The sequence below is a fragment of the Lactuca sativa genome, chromosome 8, assembly GCF_002870075.4.
Source record: "Lactuca sativa cultivar Salinas chromosome 8, Lsat_Salinas_v11, whole genome shotgun sequence".
Classification (NCBI taxonomy): Eukaryota; Viridiplantae; Streptophyta; class Magnoliopsida; order Asterales; family Asteraceae; genus Lactuca; species Lactuca sativa.
In genome coordinates, this window is record NC_056630.2 from 190,712,823 (window position 1) to 190,728,551 (window position 15,729).

At 34.2% G+C, this 15,729-nt stretch overlaps 1 protein-coding gene across 1 annotated transcript; it reads left to right on the top strand.

Annotated features, from left to right (window-relative positions):
- The first annotated feature begins 9,349 nt into the window (after nucleotides 1-9,349).
- On the top strand, nucleotides 9,350-12,132 carry LOC111882428 (germacrene A synthase short form). Its single transcript, XM_023878798.3, has 7 exons — nucleotides 9,350-9,561; nucleotides 9,652-9,922; nucleotides 10,140-10,515; nucleotides 10,719-10,937; nucleotides 11,118-11,256; nucleotides 11,348-11,596; nucleotides 11,750-12,132. Exons 1-7 carry the CDS (start codon nucleotides 9,436-9,438, stop codon nucleotides 12,041-12,043), a joined length of 1,674 nt encoding a protein of 557 aa, XP_023734566.1. The 5' UTR covers nucleotides 9,350-9,435; the 3' UTR covers nucleotides 12,044-12,132.
- The last annotated feature ends 3,597 nt before the right edge of the window (nucleotides 12,133-15,729 follow it).

The following is a 15,729-nucleotide window of genomic DNA, read 5'->3' on the forward strand; positions in this document are numbered from 1 at the left end:
CCTTACTGCAAATGCAAGAATTTCAAATTCATGCTATTTACTGAAATCTGTTAGATTCTAAACTTATATGCATTGATCTTCTTGTAATGATTATGCACAAAATCAGAAAGACTTGACAACAATCATTATAGAGTATTCCAAAGGAGATCAGCTCCTTGGAAACATCCTTCTTGCATTAAGTTTCCTTAATCTTACACAGATTGAAAATTCTAACTTTGAAACATTTTCATAATCCATTTTGACTATCACTTCTGACCAAGAGTTTCCTCCTTACAGATTATGTCAATATGGTCCTTCCAGAATTATCACTACACTTCCAACTGTCCTTGAGCAACCAATCTTTGGTAAACGTTAGATTGTCCTCGACAATTGTTTAATCCTTTTAGTCATATCCAGTTCTAAACCTTTTCCCTTCTTAATGCCCCAGGCATTTGGAAAATTTTAGAAAGGATGAATATAGCACAAGTAATCGATCCTATATCCGAAGCATATGGGAATCGATTCATGATGTCTCACATAAAGACTAAACCAGTCTTTTGCTATAATATGTCCATTTCAATTTGCCAAGTTCTCATAATTCAGATTATGAAAAGGGATGTCGTAATCATAATCGAATTTTAGAACGCAAATAATGGACCCATATAAAAATTTCCTTATGTTGAGCCATTCCAACATGAAATTCATATATATCCTTGACTAAATGATTAAAACCTCACGATCTAAGCTTATAGATTTGAGATGAAGTATAATTTTCTCTCCCTTAATTATAGCAAAACAACTTTTTCCCAATTGAAACCTTTTGTTTTCTATAATTAACATTGCTAACTTGCAACCTTTATCATAATTATCATGATCCCACTAACATGATGATTATTCGCATAACACTTATGCTCCCACTAACTTTGACATGTACTCAGAAATCAACTGACTTTCTTACCAAAGTTCAGATTTTTGATACTAGATTGTTTTGATAAAACTTTATCAAACTCATACACCTTCCCTTAGATAGCACACTTGTGTGTCTAAACAATTATGAAGAGGGATGCCGTAATCATAATGGTTAGACCTTTTTGCCACTTCTCACAAGTCCAAGTTAGTGTGCCGGTAAACCACACACGCTCCACTAACGACTTTGAGAATGCAAATATCACAATTGCTATCTAAGCTAAAATCTACTTAGTGAAAGTGTTTCCTCACCATCATTTTCATGAATCGGAGAGAAACCTTATGACACTTAGATTTGCTGGTGTATGTGTTCTTTATCCATGTGAATTGTCATAACCATAGTCACAAGACAAGGATAATGACAAATCCAAAATAATATGGATTGAACTCAATCTTAATTTCTTGCCACCTGGCAGCTCAAGGGCCTGCCATTGCTTCCAAGTTGTTGTGCAACTAATTGAGAACTCTAAGAACTCATACGCAAAGCCAACTTTAACTGGAATGGGCACAGAATATGTCAACACGATAGGTTATAAACCTCAAGTCGTGTGCTGGTGAAGAACCTCAGGTTCTCTTCTTGATTAGTTCTTGAGACTTTCAAGACCTTTAAGACTCCCACTGTCCTCTTGACCTATAAGACTCCCTTGTCAAACATCCAAGAGATAGTGCGGATTCTAACCAAGACAAACACTTCACACAATTGGCCTTAGTTGGTCTTTGTTTTATCCAAAACATCACAACTTACCAATTTCAAATGTACAAGAGTTTTAAACCTTCTTTAAGACATGTCACTCAAGTTACAATCTTAGAGTATAACTCTAAGAATTGTTTTTGGAACGAAGTATGAATCATCTTCTTGATTTAACCACTTCAACAATTCAAGTTCCTCTTATTAGCTATAAGAAGGCTCTTAGAGGATGAATTGTGATAAGGTCTCTAAATCATTAAGATGATCACAAAACTGATACGAAAGTACTCTCCCATCTTTTCAGATTTGAGAAATTTTTATCCTTCTGCCTAATTTGATTCTTCTTATTCGCTCTGTCATACATTGGAACCTTTTTCCAATGTCTCAGAGTTACACTTAAGCTTGTAAGTATAATCATATTTACTGAGCTTTTGTAAATTATGACGAATAATCTTATCGATCTTTTGTGGTGGACTTGACCAGTGCACAAGACTATGTACTCGATCCCTTAGTCCATTACTTGACTCACACATCCATGTGAATAAGTAATTAGTCTTAATTTTCCAATACTTGAAAGTTCTCATTCATCATGCTATACAACTTCCATGATTCCAAGTTCCGGTCCACTTGAGACTTGGGTGATGAGAATCTTTCCTTATTTGGTAAATTTAGACATTACCACAAATGAAAGAATCAATTTCATATCTCCACTCTTGCTATTAATGGAATCATATAAGCAACAATTTTTCCTCAAATGGCATTGTAAGGATATTTTAAAATAAATAAAATCAAAAATTTTTCTTTTATTTTAAAACTTTGCGGAAAAACTTATCCTTACAATCCATATGAAAACTTGTTGTTATCTATTCCTAAGCAATATCTCATAACTCCTAAGAAGTAGCTCAAGAATCCGATCTTCAAACTATGCGATAGAAATCCATCTACACGATCAGATTCAGCATATTCTTTCTTTAAGTTCCTTTACTTTTCTTTGATTCTTAAAACATCACCATGTGACCTAGTCACATCATGTATCAAGAATCTCAGTCTAGAAACTTAACAGAGTTAGATAGTGGACTTTACCTGAAGTAGAGTCAAACTTATTGACTTTAACATCCTTAGATAAATTTGGCAGCTTCGCAACCAATGCCCCTTCCTTTGGCAATATAAACATATGGACCCTTTGATAATGGTACAAGGGACTATCATAGACTTAGCTTTTCTCTTTACCATTTGGTCAACCGAGTTGACTATGGCCGATCCCTTTACCATTGGGAAGAGAATGCTTTTCTGGATTTCCTGTGTCACTATTGTCAATATCCATCAAGTTTTAAGGAAGTTGATCTTAACAAATAGATAAGATCATTAAGGGTCTTGTCATAGTCTGTTTCATAGGTGTCCCAAAGGAACTCACTATGTGACTTAGAAAGTGATTGAACCACCAACTTTCTCAAGACTTTGACACCCAACTCTCCCGGCTTGTCAATATGTGACTACATCTCCAAGATGTGATCACACCTAGACCTTGCCTTGCCAATAGGGCTTGAGTGACCTTGAACTTATGGGTTAGGGAGAATAATTGGAGGAGGTTAAAGAAGTATGATTTCCATGGGACATCATCTTCATTTAGGAAAGCTTGTTTCAAGAGATTTAGGAAGATCATAAATGTCTAAACCAGACATCTTTTGGGAGATATTCAAGATAGTTGATCTTAAGTCCTTAATATAACACCCAATATGAAATATTAAGGCTAGGACCCAACAAACTATTTTATAACTTAGAAGAGGGATGCCGTAATCCAAGCTATAAAATATTTGAAGGTAGGTGAATGACGATTCACCAATTTCCACCAAGATAAACGAAATGTATTATTAGGTTTTAATTGGTTTTGAAACTCCTACATCTATTGAGATTCATTGAACTGTTCAATGGCATGTTTCAATCTCGAGTGTGCCCTTCATGTTTTGTGACTGGGATGCCGAGGATCACAAAACAAGGTGTGAAGTAACCATGCAAATTACTTGGTACCCTTAAGTGTTTACCCCTCAATCGATGTGCTGGTTAACCACACACGCTCCACCGATACTATGATAAACATTAAGTTACCCTTTGCCTACCTTGTTAAATACGAGTTAGTGTGCCGGTTAACCACACACGCTCCACTAACCGACTTAAGCAAAGTGCAAAGTGTAATTTCATGGATTAGCACCTTATTCACATTTTCCTAAGTAACTAAGATTGGGTATTTATAAGTGTTTAGTTACTTAGTATTTGTCATTAATACTTTTAATGAAGGGAGAATTATAGTCCTGTCAAACCCGTTCGGCTAACGACCCTCCACCAGTCAAGCAAGCGGTGGGTGAGAGTGGACACCCATTAAGTTGCCATTTTATAGGCAACAACCTTATACCCACCTTATAGACCGGCTTCGTGAATGAGGCGTACTAGCGGTAAGACTGACTTTACTCTTATACATATATATATTATTAACTAATAATATTATAAAGTATAAGGGTTGAATTTTAACTTTTAAAATTCTAAGGGCTAACTTGGAATTAAAGTATTCATAAGAGAAAACTTTACAAATTCCAAAACTTGAGGGCAAGTTTTGAAACTATTCAAAACTAATTAATTCCATAACTTATGTGTTTAAAGTAGTTTTAATCCAAAAACTCTTCAAGTTCCATAACTTGAGGACAAGTTATGGAAGACTTTAAACTAATAAAAGAATTAACTTTTCTTTATTTTATAACTTATGGAATTAATTAAGGTTACACCTTTTTTATTTTATTTTATTTTATTAAATGAAGAGACTCTTGGTCCTCCATAACTTGAGGACAAGTTATGGAGTCATAAAACCATTTAATTAGAACTAGACTCTTCATTTTTGTAACCTTTGCCAATTTTTATGAGTTTTATGATTCTTAAATGTGACTTTTCATATAACTTGAGGACAAGTTACAAAAACACATTTTAGAATCAATTCTTAGATTAATTTGGATTAAAACCAACTATCACATAATTTTATTCATTAATCTAAATTCACTCATAAAACAAGGTAACACAAAAAACTTTTGGTGATCCATAACTTATTCTTAAGTTATGGAATCCTTTAAAACATTAACACCAAATTTTGTAACTCCATAAAAACTTTGAATCAATTTTTTTTTAAAACCTTTTCATATCCATAACTTATGGAGGTTTCAAAAAATAAAACTCTTTAGATCAAACTTTTAAAACTAATAAAATAATCATATCATTTTATCTTTTATTAAATTTGACCTAATTCAACTCATAAAGCAAATTATTCAAATTTTACAAATAATTAGTTTTTCACAAGAACAAGTAATTATCTTAAAATTTGACAAACTTCATGTTTTTTTTCTTTTTTTTTTCAACTTTGAAAATAAAATATTTGCATCAATATAACAGAAAACAACCCGTGGCTCTGATACCACTGTTGGGTTTTGAGCATTCTAACACTCCTAAGTGTACATGCAACCCTAAATACCTTGGATCTATGTTTTCTCTATTATACATGCAAATAAGAACATCCAAGGTATTATCCTAATCTAGCATACAAAACCTTGTCTATAGCAAGATAGAATACATACCTCTTTAGTGTAGCTTGATGTCTTCAAGCTTTAAGAGCTTAGCCCCAATAGTGTGGAAGCCTCAAGTGGAATCACAAATCACCAAAACACCTTGGAAGACTTTAGAGAATATGATTACTTGGTTCTCTCTAGTGAAATTGGCTAGCCCTTCTTAGTGTATCCACACTAGTGCCAATTTCACTAACCAAGGACATCTTTATATAGTGTGGAGGATTAGGGTTAAACCCTAATACCCATGACCTTTCATTTCCTAGGATCCATGGGTTAACCACTCCATGGACTATCCATGAAAGCTTAGCCTAACCTAAATGAACTTGGCCCATTCCATATATATAAGAGTCCATATTTAATTAGTTCCTTTTGATCACTTAATTAATTATAAATTAATTCTTGATCAATACTAATTAAATAATATGATTCCATATTAATATATTAGAACTTATAATATATTAATATTAATCATAAACATACTATTCTCAAAAGATTATCCATATAAATTGTGTCGGTGAAGTGCAACCCAAATGGACCATGCCGGGTCGGGTCAAGTACATACCAAATATAGTTATGGACTTAGACATTAATCCAACATGAAGGACGATATTAGTTTTAGTGATTAGATAGATGTTTGAAAACTTTTAATAGATAAATTTAATTGACATTTGATGAGTAAGTAATGAAGATTTATTTATGAGTAATGTTTACTATCGTGTGTCAATTTTTACTATTGTTTTACTTTTGCATGTTTTACTTCCTGAATAATTGGATTGTTCAAATTATCCACAGTCAACAAACTTTGGAAGTATGTAATGAGGTAAGACTGCATGAATTGGCTTGTAGATTTTCTAAGTTCTTAGACATAGCAAATGTTTGCTACAACGTTCATGAGTACTCCTGAAATAGGATTTGAGTATTGGATTAAACTCACGCTCATTTGAATTACTTCATGAAATTTATCATGAGTAATTATGAGACGATTAGATCGTATAATCTTTAAACTGAAATATATGAGTTGTTGTTTACAAGTTGGTTGTGCATTGATAATGCGTAAACGCATCAGTAACTTGATGTTATAAAACATATTATTGTGTACGATTTGATGAGTAAATAGTACAAGCATATAAGTCGAAGTTTATCTGTTCCTTTTTCCCCAAGGAAAAAGCAATATCTTGGACCCCTCGATGATTTTCTGTAGACTTATGTACTGGGCCCGGTCAGGACTAAATAGATGTTTTCAATTAAGTTCATTGTCAAACAAATCAGAAATCAGGAAATAACCTGTTGGACATTGAAAATGATTCCATTCCAAGTCTTTGTCCACACAATATCTTGCAGAACGGAGTATTATATGATGCCTTATCTAAAGGACGCGACATTGACTAGTTCAGAGTTCGACATCGGCTTTTGAAATGTACGATTGCTAATCAAATTCTAAAGTCATACTTGCAATTTTACTTATCAGACTTATCCAAGCGGGAGACTGTTGGATTAGGTGTCTAAGTCCATAACTATAATTGGTATGTACTTGATCTGATAGTAGCATGATCCTTTTGTGTTGTCTTCACCATAGCAACTTGATAGGATAACTTTTGGAGAGAGAGGTTATCTAATGATTTATTAATATATTATAAGAATAATATATTAATTAAAAATCATATTATTTAATTAGTATTTAATCAGAAATTAATTTGCTAATAATTTTGAAATTAAAGGAACTAATTAAAAGTAAGGGAACTAGTTTTGCAAATCATTGATAATTGCAAACTGGGCGGTTGGACTCCCTTGGAATGGGGTGGACGAATTTCTATAGGGTGGCCCTATAGAAATCATCTAAGGCCTTCCGTAAGGGATGTCCATGGGTTGTTTGGAGCCTAAGAAAGGAATTAGGGTTTCACATGGAAATCCTAGCAGCCACAACTATATAAATGCCCCTAGACCTCCTAAAATCAGCCACTGCTTCCTAAGAAGAAACCCTAGCCAATTTATGCCCCTCTCCCACTCATCCTTTGATTTTGGTGTTTATGATTCCATTAGAGGTGCAACACATGAGACACTAAAGCTTTCAAGAGTCAAGTTCATCTGTGGAAGACTTGTTATTACGAAGTAGCAAGCAAGGTAACATTCTAACCCTAGTTTTCATATTGATTTCGAAAATTGTATTCTAGTATTAGGGTTATTGCTTTGGAACTTCTATTTGCATGTATAACTAAAGAAAAACTTAGATCTAAAGCAATTAGGGTTGCCTCAACACATATCAATGTTATTATGCTCAAAACCCATCACTTTGGTGGGAGCAAAGGTTTTTCTTGAATGAGGACCAGGGGAGTAAAGAAGAAAATCAATGTATTTAAAAAAATTCAAATAAAGGTAATACATGTGGTCAATTCATCAAAATGACATGTCGTCGTCATTTCTTTCTTGGAACATATTATACCTATTAACCAGGTTCACATAAGGACATTTTAAAATTGTCAAATGTGACTTCATTCTCATAATGTACTAATATATAATTTGAATGACCTTTTAAACAAAACGTGAAAAGTTCGTCATTGGGGTAATATCAATTTTTTTTTTTTTTTTTTTTTTTTTTATAATATGTGGCTTAAAATCCTAGGTATCTATCATAACCTCTTATCTTCATAATAATAATATATTTCTTTAATTAATTACAAACTTAATGATCATATGAACTTTGTTAACATGGTTATAGAATCGTATTAAACAATTAGATTTATTATATTGTTCACATATTTTTAGATTGGTGTTTAGATAACCAAAGTTATTATTATGGCTTAAATTTTCTCTGGTTTATAAAATAAGAGTATAATACCAAATTATTATTTATTTTTATTTTTAATATATATTTTAAATTATATATTAATTAATTAAATATGTTTTTTAAATAGATTCACCCATTAAATTTCTCTTATATATGTACTTATTTTCAATAGTTTTTGCACGAATAATACTAAATTAAAATATATTTTTCTTAATAGTTGTTTTTAAATTTTAACTATAACCAAATAATTTGATTTTATCTTTTATAAAATTGACTAATATTTAAAATATATATTTTCTAAAATGTTTGGCTTCCGGTAAGACAACAACAAGCTATAAAAACCAACCCCACAGAACTGTAGTTTGATTATTCATATTAAATTGAATTAATTGTGAAAGAGAGAATATAATCAAACAAAATCGAACCAATCTATTCAAATAAACATTGTAGCTTTTAAAATTTGAAGGTCTCATTTTTACTTTTGTCCGGGACCATAGATATGCTAGAAAAGGCCCTGAACTTTTACTTTTTTTTTTTTTTTTTTTTTTTTTTTTTTTTTTTTTTTTTTAAACGGCAAACTAACTAACATACTTTTAAATAACCACCTATATCCAAGGTTCTAAAAAGCTTGCCATGGCACGTCACGACTCCAAGGCTTGCACATGTCGCCAACCTTTGCCAAAACGCCGCCTTAACTCATATATGTGTATAAAAATTAATAATAGTTGAAAATACATATAAAAATATTAATTATATAGAAAATTGCCGCCTTAAGTCACGCCTTACAAAGGCCATGACTCGCCAAGGTTCGGAAAAGCTTGAGGCTTGACATTGCCGCCAAGTCACGTTTTACGTTATTTAGAACCTTGCCTGTATCTCTACCGAGACTTGAACCCATAACCTCTCCTATAAGAGGACCACTCATTACCGCTAGGCCATTGGACCTTTGGTAGGCCCTGAACTTAACTTAAAAGATTCTAACATAAACAAATTGTTATTCGTATTTGTTTACAACCCTTCTTCCACGGATTTCTTAAGTAAATATCTTTTTAATTGTTTTTTTAATTAATATATTGGATATTATGTTGTTGATGTTCAAAATAATATTATGTATGGGCAAATTGGTAAAAGCAGGCTGGCCATACATGTGTTTACGCCTTACGGCACTTAACAATTAAAAAATCATAGATCGGAATCATGTGGGATTTTTTGTTGTACCATTTCCACTTCAAGAGTGGTGCTATGTTGACCTTTAATACCAAAGACCACTTTCGTACTCTTTTCCAACTAGGGTGCATGGTCTTATATAAGAACCGATAACATTGCTTTGGTGATCCACAAACCATCAACCAATCACCATTCCACAAAACCTGAAGCTTCACAAATCACAAACCCCAATTCAATTTCAAGAAATGGCAGCAGTTGACACTAATGCCACCATCCAAGAAAAGACCACCGCAGAGCCGGTGCGTCCTTTAGCCAACTTCCCTCCTTCGGTATGGGGTGATCGCTTCCTATCATTCACTCTTGACAATTCGGTAAGCTTTCACGTAGTTCATGGATTCAGTTTTCCGAGAAAGCATTGCTTTAGTATGTTTTTTTTTTTAAAAGTTTTCTTCTTTTTGTAGGAACTCGAAGGATATGCAAAAGCCATGGAAGCCCCAAAAGAAGAATTGAGAAGATTGATTGTAGATCAAACAATGGATTCAAATAAGAAACTAAGTTTGATTTATTCCGTCCACCGTCTTGGTTTGACATATCTGTTCTTGCAAGAGATTGAAGCCCAGCTAGACAAAATTTTCAAAGAGTTCAACTTGCAAGATTATGATGAAGTTGATCTTTACACAACTTCTATCAACTTTCAAGTTTTCCGACACCTTGGTTATAAACTACCTTGTGGTAAGCGTCCTTACCATTCAATTTAAATTGCTAACGATTATATAGAGTACTTCTCATAATATATTAATTACTCCTCTTTTGACACACCATAGAAAGGCGACAAAACATTTATTACCTCTGCAAACTTTTCACCTTCTGAACACTTTTGTTAGTTATCAAGACAGTTTTAGAATGTTTTGGAGGTTGCTGTAATATTTAATCATATGCGATTGTGCAGATGTGTTTAACAAATTCAAAGACAATACCTCCGGCGCTTTCAAGGAAGATATTTCTACGGATGTGAAGGGCATGCTAGGCTTATACGAATCTTCACAACTAAGAACAAGAGGAGAATCGATACTAGATGAGGCTTCATCGTTCACTGAAACTAAACTCAAGAGTGTAGTAAACAATCTTGAAGGAAATCTTGCACAACAGGTGTTACAATCATTGAGGAGACCATTTCATCAAGGGATGCCAATGGTGGAGGCAAGGCTATATTTCTCCAACTATAGTGAAGAGTGTGCCACACATGAGTGTTTATTAAAGCTTGCAAAGCTGCATTTCAGCTATTTGGAGCTACAGCAAAAGGAAGAACTTCGCATTGTCTCAAAGTAAGTTATCCTTCAATAAATAAGAAAATTACATGTTGCAAGTGTATTTCATATATTATAATATATATGGGCGTTCTTTGAAGCTAGAGAGGTGTAAAGAATACTCATTTATGATAAAGAACATTAAAGCAAAGCGTGACTACTTCCTTCAGTTAGCCAAAAGTGAAAGAAGAACAACCTAACTTTCTTATACTTGCTTTCAGGTGGTGGAAAGATATGAGATTCCAGGAAACTACACCTTATATAAGGGATAGAGTACCAGAGATTTACTTATGGATTTTGGGATTGTACTTTGAGCCTCGTTACTCCTTGGCACGAATCATCGCCACAAAAATTACATTGTTTCTTGTGGTGCTAGATGATACATATGACGCTTACGCTACCATTGAAGAAATTCGACTTTTAACTGATGCCATAAATAGGTAACAAATATATAAGTTTTCTCATCTGTTTTTGTCGGTATAAGATAAAATAATATATGCTGATGACGTATACACAAAAACACAATAATATATTGATAACCGTTGTTTCTCTAAACCATTAAATAATAAAATTGATTAATGCTCAATGATATTTTGATATTAACACATATTTGATTTCAGGTGGGACATGAGTGCTATGGAGCAAATTCCGGAATACATTAGACCATTCTACAAAATTCTCCTAGATGAGTATGCTGAGCTTGAGAAACAACTAGCTATAGAAGGAAGAGCAAAGAGCGTTATTGCTTCAAAAGAAGCGGTATGATCTAATTATCCATTGTGTCAAATGCAAATTTCAGCATTATACTGTCTATTAGTAGTAATTTTAGTTTTTGTTATTCTGTCTCCAGTTCCAAGACATTGCTAGAGGCTACCTTGAAGAAGCCGAGTGGACAAACAGTGGATATGTGGCATCATTTCCTGAGTACATGAAGAATGGGTTAATCACTTCAGCCTACAATGTTATTTCGAAATCTGCTTTAGTGGGTATGGGCGACATAGTTAGTGAAAATGCATTGGCATGGTACGAAAGTCATCCAAAGACTCTACAAGCTTCCGAGTTAATCTCAAGACTCCAAGATGATGTCATGACTTACCAGGTAAATTCCCCATATTTCATAAAATGTTGGTATTTTGCAGGTTCTTACAAACTGAATTTTATGAAGTTCAATATAACTTTAATGCAACATAGCGAACTCCATCTATATGAGGCGTAAACATAATGTCTAATTGTGCATATTTTCTATTTGAAGTTTGAGCGTGAAAGAGGACAATCAGCCACTGGAGTTGATGCGTATATCAAGACATACGGCGTGTCAGAGAAGGAAGCTATTGATGAGCTAAAGATAATGATTGAAAATGCATGGAAAGATATAAACGAGGGATGTCTCAAGCCAAGAGAAGTCTCGATGGATTTGCTCGCGCCAATTCTTAACCTTGCAAGAATGATAGATGTTGTGTATCGATATGATGATGGGTTCACCTTTCCTGGAAAAACCATGAAAGAGTATATTACTCTTTTATTTGTTGGTTCTGTATCCATGTAATGATACACAATCATTGTTGTTTCATATGTTTAATGTCATAAAAGAAATATTAATCAATAATAATTATTGCAAGTGGCCTCATGAAAATATCTGCCATATCATTTTATTGACATTTATTTTATTATTATTATTATTATTATTATTATTATTATTATGAATGAGATGTATACAATGCTCTTGTATACTCACCATTAACCACTATAATGATACATTATAAGTATCACCTTATCATCATATCCACTATCTTAACAAAACAGTGTAAATATGCCAAGTGGCAATTGCTCAGCTCCTCTAGAACTTCTTTTCCCGCATAAAGTTGCTAAGTGAAGTTCCAAAACACCCTTCTGCCTTTTGATACACCTTGGATTTTAAATCTGTCCTGCGCATCTCTATTAACTAATTACTGATTACTTACTGATTACTGATTCGTGATTTTCAGCAAACCTGATTCTTTTCACGAAGCTAACGGCGAGAAATCAGGAAAAGATAATCTCAAAGGTTGAAATCCTCAAAAGTTGAACTCTTGATATCTGTTTGCAATAGAAACATGGGAGACGGGTCAAGGGTTTGCTCATGGTGGTTATGGGTGGTGTTTGTCTTCACCGCTACTCACCCCTGACTTCACTGCCATCACCATCTTAGAGTCGTTGCTCTTCTCTCTATAAACCCTACAACCCTAAACTCCACTGCCACCACTGCTACGTTGCTGCTAATATCCTCTATAATAACCCATAACACTGTCGTTGTTCTTCTCTTTCAAAACCCTGAAATACTGTCGTCGCTTTTTGAAGAAATATCCTCACATAAAGGTAGTTTTTTTCTTGATTTTTTGTTAATTATGTGCGCGATAAAATCGGTTGTTAAACATAAATTTAAAGTTGTGAACATATACTAAACACCTGCATTATTTGTGCTTTTATGTCCCTTTTATTTTTGTTTTCTTTTGGTGTTCCGTTGATTTTTGCTTTTTGATTTCCCATGAATTGCAAAAACATAAACCAACATGAAGATCAGAAGACAAAACATTGAAACAACATATTTTAAGTATTTGTGGTATTGAACTAGCAATGTTGTTGTCTCAAGACTCTTGAATGTCTTTGTAGCTTCAAGTTTTGAAGGTCATGCTATAATTCATTCGGAAAGTTTAGACAGTAGGTGGTTTACATAAACTCCACTTAGAGCCATATTGGTGGTTCAAGAATCTCTACAAAATTAGCAAAGCATGTATTACGACTGAAGCTTATCATGACATGTTGTATTTTACTTTTGTTGTATTTTGTATTTTTTTAAGACAAGTTTCAAATTTGACAAAATAAACCTTATATCATGGTTTTGTTGATTTACAAACAAACTAACAACAAATGTTGTTGCTATGACATAAGTCCCTCATTTTGATCCACAGCATGTTGATTATTCTTCTACTTCTGGTGCATTATTAATCATGCTTTGTTATGGTTGTATGATTAAATTAAATTATAACCAAAAATTGTTTATACTGACATGCTTATTTAATGTACTTGATTAAAATTTTCTAATATAAAATGGTTGTACCATTAAATTAAATTAAATCTTTTTTAGAATGTGGTTTCTAAAAAATGGTGGATTTTGATGCTTGAATGGTGTTATTACCCATTAAATTCTTTTAATATATTGGATTTATTTAGCTAAACTGTTAATTTAGTCGTCGTTGGAGTTTCGGCTTTCTTCTTTTGTTTCATGTGTGTTGTGGTGGGTGTTTGACTGTGTTTACAATCACCATAACTTGATACTAATGATAATTCAAAATATTTTTCCCAAATTCTACAAGTTATTGAGATACATGAATACAAAAGAGCCTGTAGTTACCACGTTATAATCCTCCTGTTAGGTTTCATCTCATCCCAACTAATTGTGAAGAAAATTTTGGTAATACCCAAAATATCCTTTCAAATGGTAACTCTAAATAGATTAGATCACATATTTTTTGTCCTTACCGCTTCTCTTTTTATTCATTCTCATTGCTTCCACATTGTCTTATTTTTTAAAATATCAAATTAAGATGAAAGGGTGACTTTTTTATGTGTTAAGTGTTGGAGCAGGTTGTTCTCTTATAATCATCATAAACTTCTCTACAATAGTGTAACATCCGGATTTTCAGGTATATTATTTAATTATTATTTTTGGAGATTTTGAGAGAGACTCGACGAGTTGATGCTTAGACTCGCCCAGTAGAGTCGAGAATTTTCATTCGGGTTAATGACCGGACTCGGCGAGTCCGCGCTGTTTAATGAAACCCTAATTTCCGGGGTTTGAGACCTATTTAAAGGCCCTTATGGCCTTCATTTGCGGCTACCAGTTGATAGAGAGAGACCCAGAGTGTGTGAGTGTTTTGAGAGAGAAAGGAAGCCATTTTTGATCCTTGTGTGGGTGATTTTGCAAGAAGAAGGTGACCAAGGCAAGAGGAAGCTGAAGAAGGAGCTAATCTATGGATTTCAGAGCTTAAGGACTTCATCTTGAGGTACATATTCGATCCTTCTTCAGTTTGGGGTGTTAATCCTTGAGAGTTAGGGTTTCTAGCCCATTTAGAGTATGATTGTTAGGGCATTTGGTCCCTTCTTGTGTTAAGGCTTCGAAAATGGATCCAAAGAGGTCCAGAGACCTTAAATCCTTGATCTTTATTGAGTGTCTTGGAGAGATATGAGTTTTGGATGGCATATTGAGGGCATTTCTTCAAATAGAGCCATGGGGTCCTTGAATGGGCATCAAGATCCAAACTTTACATGTGTTTTATTGCTTTAGGAGGCCAGATCTATGAGTTAGAGGAACGGATCTGACCTCAGGAGCTCATTTAAGCTCGAGCATGGCATGAACTCGCCAAGTCCCAAGAACAGACTCGGTGAGTAGGGCTAGGGTTTCCCGTAAGTCACTTAGTGAGTAACTTGTCGAGTTGGGGGAATGACTCGGTGAGTCAGAAGGGGGTAGAGGATTACAGGTAGAACTCGCCGAGTCCATAATTGAACTCGATGAGTTGAGTCAGGGTGGCCCCGCGATTCATGACAGGTGTAACCCGTCGAGCAGAGGGAAGGCTTGACGTGTCATGAGAGGCTAGAGAGATAGTGGACACGTGTAGACTCGCCGAGTCGCCCAAGTGCACTCGACGAGTCAGGTCAAAGTTTGACCGTTAACTTTGTTGACTTTTAGGTATTCGTCAACAATGGGGTCTTTGAGTCAAGAGAGTGGTAAAATGGTCTTTTACCCATCTGAGGGTACTAAGAAAGGGCTGGGTCTAGTCTCGAGAGTTATATTATATTTATGAGCGTGTTTTACTTTATGTGATTAGGCGGAGGCTAGACTATACTGCTACCGAGTCAGGGATTTATCGAGACATCTGAGGTGAGTCTTCTCACTATACTTTACCTTGAGTGGTAATTAGAGTTATGTGACAGAGTTATTGTATGCTATTTATGTGATGTGTTGCACTGCATTATTTCTATGTGATTTATGCCATTTGGATATTAGAGTATATCAGAGTTAGAACCGGAAGATTCATAGAGCTAGGACCAGACGGTCCACAGAGTTAGGGCCCAAGGGCCCATAGAGTTATAGCCTCGAGTGGCTAGTATGTGTTATGTGTGGTATTTTGGGGAACTCACTAAGCTTTATGCTTACAGTGTTATGTGTTATGTGTTTCAGGTACCAGTGATGAT

Coding starts and splice junctions, on each gene's coding strand:
- LOC111882428 (XM_023878798.3), top strand. CDS start 9,436: ATGGCAGCAGTTGACACTAATGCCACCATCCAAGAAAAGACCACCGCA. Junction 11,257..11,347: donor TTATTGCTTCAAAAGAAGCG/GTATGATCTAAT, acceptor TTCTGTCTCCAG/TTCCAAGACATTGCTAGAGG. Junction 11,597..11,749: donor ATGATGTCATGACTTACCAG/GTAAATTCCCCA, acceptor TTCTATTTGAAG/TTTGAGCGTGAAAGAGGACA.